At 39.7% G+C, this 6372-nt stretch overlaps 1 protein-coding gene across 3 annotated transcripts in view; it reads left to right on the forward strand.

The window, feature by feature from the left end:
- Positions 1–6372, forward strand: part of TMTC2 (transmembrane and tetratricopeptide repeat containing 2) — a 483679-nt gene that overhangs the window by 177816 nt on the left and 299491 nt on the right. For 2 of the 3 annotated variants that reach the window (XM_019514810.1, XM_019514809.1), the window contains exon 2: positions 1816–2386. The exons of the other annotated variant lie outside the window; for it this stretch is intronic. In XM_019514810.1, coding sequence (XP_019370355.1) covers positions 1816–2386 — 571 coding nt within the window. The remainder of the gene's footprint in view (positions 1–1815; positions 2387–6372) is intronic. 3 annotated transcript variants of the gene reach the window in all.

Below are 6372 nucleotides of genomic sequence, written 5' to 3' on the forward strand. Positions count from 1 at the left end.
CGGGTGTTCTCTTCAGTGCAAATTCGGTGGTATCTGAGGGTTAAAATAAGTCACTTGGCAAATGAATTGCATCAGCTGTGGTCTTTACATATAATTTATTTTTAAGATGCCTAGCATACTTGGTCCTAAACCTGGTTAGCTGCTAAGTTCAGTTCAGGTAGTGCTATATTGAAGTAATAAGTGCTTAACGTGTACTAAATCATTGAATGGATATATTCTAGTCTCTATTTCAAGTGGTTCTGTGCATATGTCAATAAACTCATTATCTTCAAGGTGTGTGTTGGCACCTGTTCACACAGCTCTAGTGCATGCATGTCAGGGTGTAGCATGAATGGACCAGTTGTAATTTACTTCACTGTGGTATATTCTGGCATGTCATGACATAGCATAGGTTCCTTCACAATACAAGTATTTCAAAATGCTAATAATATTCTATGTTGCATAGTTAGAATAAGAGAAGGCTGAGGGGGGATCTTGTGGCCTGTTATAAACTAGTCAGCAGGCATTGGGGGAGTCACTGTTCCCCCGAGCACTGCCAGGAGTGACCAGGAATAACGGTCACAAGCTGGCAGAGGGTAGGTTTAGGTTAGATATCAGGAGGCGCTACTTCACGGTCAGGGTGGCTAGGGTCTGGAACCAACTTCCAAGAGAAGTGGTGGAGGCTCCTACCCTGGGAGTTTTTAAGAGAAGGTTAGATGAACACCTTGCTGGGTTTGTTTGACTCCAGTACTCTTTCCTGCCATGGCAGGGGTTCGGACTCGATGATCTGCTCAGGTCCCTTCCAACCCTAGAAACTATGAAACTATGAAATAAGGCTTCTTGAAAACTGCTGTTGTTAAACAGAGTTGTTAAAACATTACTGCAGATATGCAGGCAAACTTAGTTGAACTGTGGCCATCATCTTGTGTTTTACCCATCTAAAATTTTTCCCCATAATGTGTTTGTAACTGTAAGTGAGGATTTTTGGATTTGTAATAAGTAATTTCACAAACGTTATGGTGCATAGGTTTCTGTTGCATTGAGATCAGGCATACAGATCACAAAGAGAATTAAATTAAGGCTTTGTAGTAGTTTACTTCTACAATAAAGTAGATATAACATGAAACTGTAAACTAACACACCTTAAAATTGCTATTTAACCAGCCACAAATGTAAGAAAATGAACCTAAAGTTGGAACTTTATCTTTAAGATACTTTGCCTTAAGCCCCTACTGTGGCATTAATGAAGAATGCAAGTATGACAAAATAAGCACAGGGATGTCCATGAACTGCCTCATTTAGTGACACAATTTGCATACATTGTATGACTTTATTTATATATTGCTCATCCATGTCAATGAGATTCATAGAACATCTGCATTAAAATTTCAGAATAAGGGGCTAGTTGAGATTTTGCTTTTGAATTGCTAGAGGATCAGTTTGTTCAATAGTATTTATCAGTTTGTCAGTTCTTCATATTTCTTTTATTATAACCGATCAAATTTTAAGCAATTGCTCCTGGGTTAGACTCAGATGAATGTCATTGAAGGGTGTTTTAATTTAATGGATCCAGCATAACATCTGTTTCTAATGTTTTAAAAGCCAATTTATATGGAAATGTACTTTAGCAAAAAGTCAATAGATGCAGACACTTCTAACATCTATGGTATTCTAGTAGAAATTCAAAATGCAAAGTAGCACAGAGTAGTGCTATTGTTTCTTTAATAGCATAAAGAATGACAAAATAAAGACCTCTATACACTGCTAGTGCTATAGTAATGTAATGATTGATTGATTTGATTAATTTCTTTCCCCTCTTTTTTGTCTCTTTAATAGCCGAGCTATCAAGACAAATCAGGATCTTCTGCCAGAAACACCCTGGACTCACATATTCTACAATGATTTTTGGGGAACTCTTCTTACCCACAGTGGAAGCCACAAGTCATATAGACCTCTCTGCACACTTTCCTTTCGGATTAATCATGCTTTTGGAGGCATGGACCCATGGGGCTACCATCTTGTAAATATCCTGTTACATGCTGCAGTCACAGGTTTTTTTACAAACTTCTCCAGAATATTGTTTGGCGATGGGTACTGGACTTTAGTTGCAGGCCTGCTGTTTGCTTCTCATCCCATCCACACAGAAGCAGTAGCAGGGATTGTGGGGAGAGCTGATGTTGGAGCCTGCCTCTTTTTTCTGCTCTCGTTGATGTGTTACGTTAAACACTGCTCTACGAGAAGCTATTCAACCAGCACTTGGGGATGGATCTTGGGAACAGGACTATGTGCTGGGTGCAGCATGTTGTGGAAGGAGCAAGGAGTGACTGTTTTAGCAGTTTCAGCAGTTTATGATGTATTTGTGTTTCATAAACTTAAAATGCACCACATCATTCCTGCTTTATACAGGGTAAGTGACTCTGTCCCCTTCTCTGAACCTCCTTAAATAATTTTTATAAAATACCAGTCATTGTGGTGATTTTTGAGTATGCATAATTGTTTAGCATGTGCCAAGCCTCTATAAAATAAGTGCAGATGCCTAATACGGAAAGTGTAACTAAGACAGTTCAATAATGATTTCATTAATGGTAGTGCTTGGCTGGAGATGCATTTCATCCATTGTTTACTTCACTTCCATCTCCTATAACCACCCTCATCTAGTTCATATTTAGCTGAGGGTTTTTTGTTTGTTTTTGTTATGTTTTACGAAAGCACTAATTCGTTTCATTATTCCTTGTATTCAAAATTAAGTTTAGTGTGTTTGGATGTACGAGCACATCAGCTGATACAATCTGCATGCTCTTTTAGGGGATGACAGAGGACTTAATATTAGAGGAGGCTTGACAAAAATGAATGTACCTGAATGTTGGCCTCTGGCTCATCTCTTTCCATTTCTGCCTTTCCTAGCCTTCAGTACAAATTTGTTACTACCTTCTCAGAAGATTTCTTAGAATTAAACTAATGGCCCACAAACCTAGCAAAAATAAAGTTCTTATTCTCTAATATGTGCATTTCAGTCTGTTAGATTCCATAACTAAAAGTAGGATCCAGTTTGTGCTGGACACAGTACAACTGAATAAGAAAAGGCCTCATTTACTTTTCAGGGGAATTCTGTCAGAAAAATTTTTATTTAACACAATTGGGAATGCATCAGTTTTGTCAGGTTTTGATGGGTAATTGTCAAAAGGTTTCATTTTGATAAGGTCAAACCTTTTGCACTTTGGTTTGTATATTTTTAAAGAATATTTATGTTTATATTAATATGAAAAAGAATTCGTTTTACTTTTTAATTTTTTGCTTTAATTTTGTTTTGCCAAAAGTTGTTTTTAACTTTGCTCTTTTTCGGAATGAAAGTAAATTCCAAGTTTTGTTTTGCTCCAAGTAAGACTTGGAGAGCACATAGTTTAAATAGGCAGGGCGGACAAAGGTGGCTTCCAGCAGTTCCTTATTAAACTAGTCTGAAGTGTTTGCTTGTGACACCGTGTCCTTTCCTTATGAAACTAAACATCCTTAAGAAAAAAAAGAATTAAACTAGAACGTACTGATGTGTAGAAACCTGAACATATAAGAACAGTTCTGAGAAGCAATAGCTAAATAATATGTTGTTATATGGTACACCTATTGATAACCAGAAATAAAGAATAAACTAATTGTGAAAAAGGAAGTGTTCAGTCCAACTCGATAGCAAGTTGGATTGCAAGATATAGGATGGAATTTTTCAAAACTGCCTGAAGGAATTTGGTTCAAAACTTCTTTAGGCATGTTTGGAAATCTCAACCTTATTCTGCAAAGCCGAGTGAGTGATAAAAACCACATTTTAAACCATCTTCTCATCATGCTGCGTAAATTGCTTCTAACATGATATGTTCTAAATACATTTTATCTCACTTTTATATATAGTCAATACCAGTAGAAAGAGACTTGGACTGTTTCCTGTTCCACCTCATTTAAGGTCAAGGTTCTATCATGGAAACTGTTTTGCTGAAAATAATGCTGATTTAGTCTAAATCAGGGATTCCAAAACCATAGTATACATACCGGTGAGGATACACAAGACATCTCTAGGGGTTATGTGAGAGAAATTGTGTAACGACAGATTTAATTTTCATTATAATAATTGTCATGTAAGGCTGCGTCCACACAAGGATGGATGTTTGGTTCCCTGGGGACAGCTGTGCTGCTGTTGATTGTCCCCAGGGAATGCCTGTGTCATGTGCTCTCTGACGCACAGCAAGTTACCCTGGGTAGGGGAGGGAAGGCTGGGGCCAGCACTGGGCTGGCCCCAGCAGCCTTACCTGGGGTCCTGTCACTTGGAACCTGACTGGCAGCCAGAGTGTGCCTCTGGTCAATCAGGTTCTGGTTTTGGGCAGTGTGCATTGCCCCCTGTGTGTACCACTCTGCTTTATTTTTTGGTGCAGGCTTTTTTGACCTCTAGATATCCAGGGGTCACCCCCCCCCCCCTCCTGCCCCACGGCACTGCTCCGTTGCAGCACAGTGAATGTGCAATATGTGACGCTGCAGATATCTGCACTCATCTGGACATGCCCTTAAGGGATTAAAATGTAAAACATATGCTGGTAAGGGTAGGCAGGCAGCTGTTAAGTCTGGAAGGGAATATGCAACATCCTTTTATTTGTATGATTTTCAGTAAGTTCAGTTTGGCTGATTTGACTATGGGGGGGGGGAACCCTCTCTAAGCAGTGGCCTAAGCAGTAATGCTGATTACAAGATGCTTTGTGTGTGTGTCAGTTGAGAAAGCCTCTGGCTACTGCAAGTTTGTCCAGAATTAGATGGGAAGTGTCACTGCTTGAAGACCATGAAATGTTTCGTTATTGTGAAGAAACGGAAATAGCTCTCCGTACCATTAGAAAGCTCCACAGAGCACAGTTTGAAACCCATTGATAGATTTTTTTTCCCAATCTATTTTGTTTAAGTGTCTCTGGATTCTTGAATTGTATTTGAGATATTGCAATAGCCATATTAAATTCATGTTAAAATTAAACTCTAGTATGACCCCAACCCCAAACTTTCCCACAACACTCTCTTGTATTCTTAGATCTTTTTTTTAAATCTCTGAGGAGGTCTGCCTGTATACTTGTCTGGCTTCAGTCATTATATTTGTCTGCCTCACAAACTTTAATGAATTTAATTTGGCAGTGCCCTGAAGAGGGAAGTGAAATACGGAGTGAGGAACAGAGATATTAAGTCATTTGCCTGGAGTCTGGTCAGTGGTAAGTGGCAAAGCTGAATGTTGAATCCAAGTCTCTCGATTCCCCCTTGAATTCCTTTAAACCCAAGGGCTTTTTTTTTTCTACACCACATGACTGGAAATCTGGAGACCTGGATTCTATACTCTGTTGGCAGATTTCCTATATTTGACCAAACCAGGTCCAAACCAGATTTAGAAACTAGAGAAGAGGACCATAGGAGATCAGGCAATAGAGATTGCTCTAGCAGTGTCTGTAAATATTTTTAAAATAACCCTCTGGCCGTTTTCTCAGATGCACATTTCTCTCCTCTAATTTCTTTAGCGTACTTCATATATTTTGTTCTGTCTCAGGGCTTTTGAGCATCAACACCAGGAAAGTTTTCTTTCAACCATTTAGTGGGCTCCTCAGCAGTTATTGTCACAAAGCTGCTTCAGGTGGGCACATCTACATGAGATGTTTACTGTGGAGCTGTCTAATTAGCTGTGCAGTAAAGTCTCAGCATCTATACATGTGGCCCTATTTGGCTGCAGGAAACAAATTAATTCTGCCATACCACTTGTAAACACAAATATTATCCTGTGGCAGTGTTCTTCAGTGTGCAGCAGTGTATGTGTAGATGCTGACAGGCCTGGCTGAAGCATGAGGGCACTTCAGTGCAGGGGCTGCCTACTGGTCAGCCCTACACTTGAGCACCCTCTTTCCTGAGCCAGCACCTCTGAAGCACGTTGAGCCAGGTTGGAGCAGCCCTGGGCTGGTAGGTTGACCCCCGGGCTCCTGTCAGCTGGAGAAGCTCTGACCCAGCTCAGTGTGCTGCGGTTCCTGGCATATATGAAGATGCTGTGCCCAGGAGCAATAAGCTCCAGTACAGTATGCACCAGAGTTCAAGTCATTACTTTAATGAATAAACTTGCCCTGTGAGGCTTAAATTAGGGTTGCTTACTATTTATCTTTTAGGGATTTTATAAATTATTTACAAATGGTATAAGTATTTACAAAGTAGCATTACAGAGGATAAATGGTGTGACATAGACAGTGAGGAGATTTCTTCAGGCTTGAGCACCAGACGTTTTCTACTGTATTTACTTGAATATAAGAAGAGGTCCCCCCTAACCCCGAATCTGCATGGGGGAAAAAAACTAGTCTTATAGTTTCATAGAATCATAGAAGTAGGGTCGGAAGGGACCTT

The sequence above is a fragment of the Gavialis gangeticus genome, unplaced genomic scaffold, assembly GCF_001723915.1.
Source record: "Gavialis gangeticus isolate Ggan-Ray unplaced genomic scaffold, GavGan_comp1, whole genome shotgun sequence".
Classification (NCBI taxonomy): Eukaryota; Metazoa; Chordata; order Crocodylia; family Gavialidae; genus Gavialis; species Gavialis gangeticus.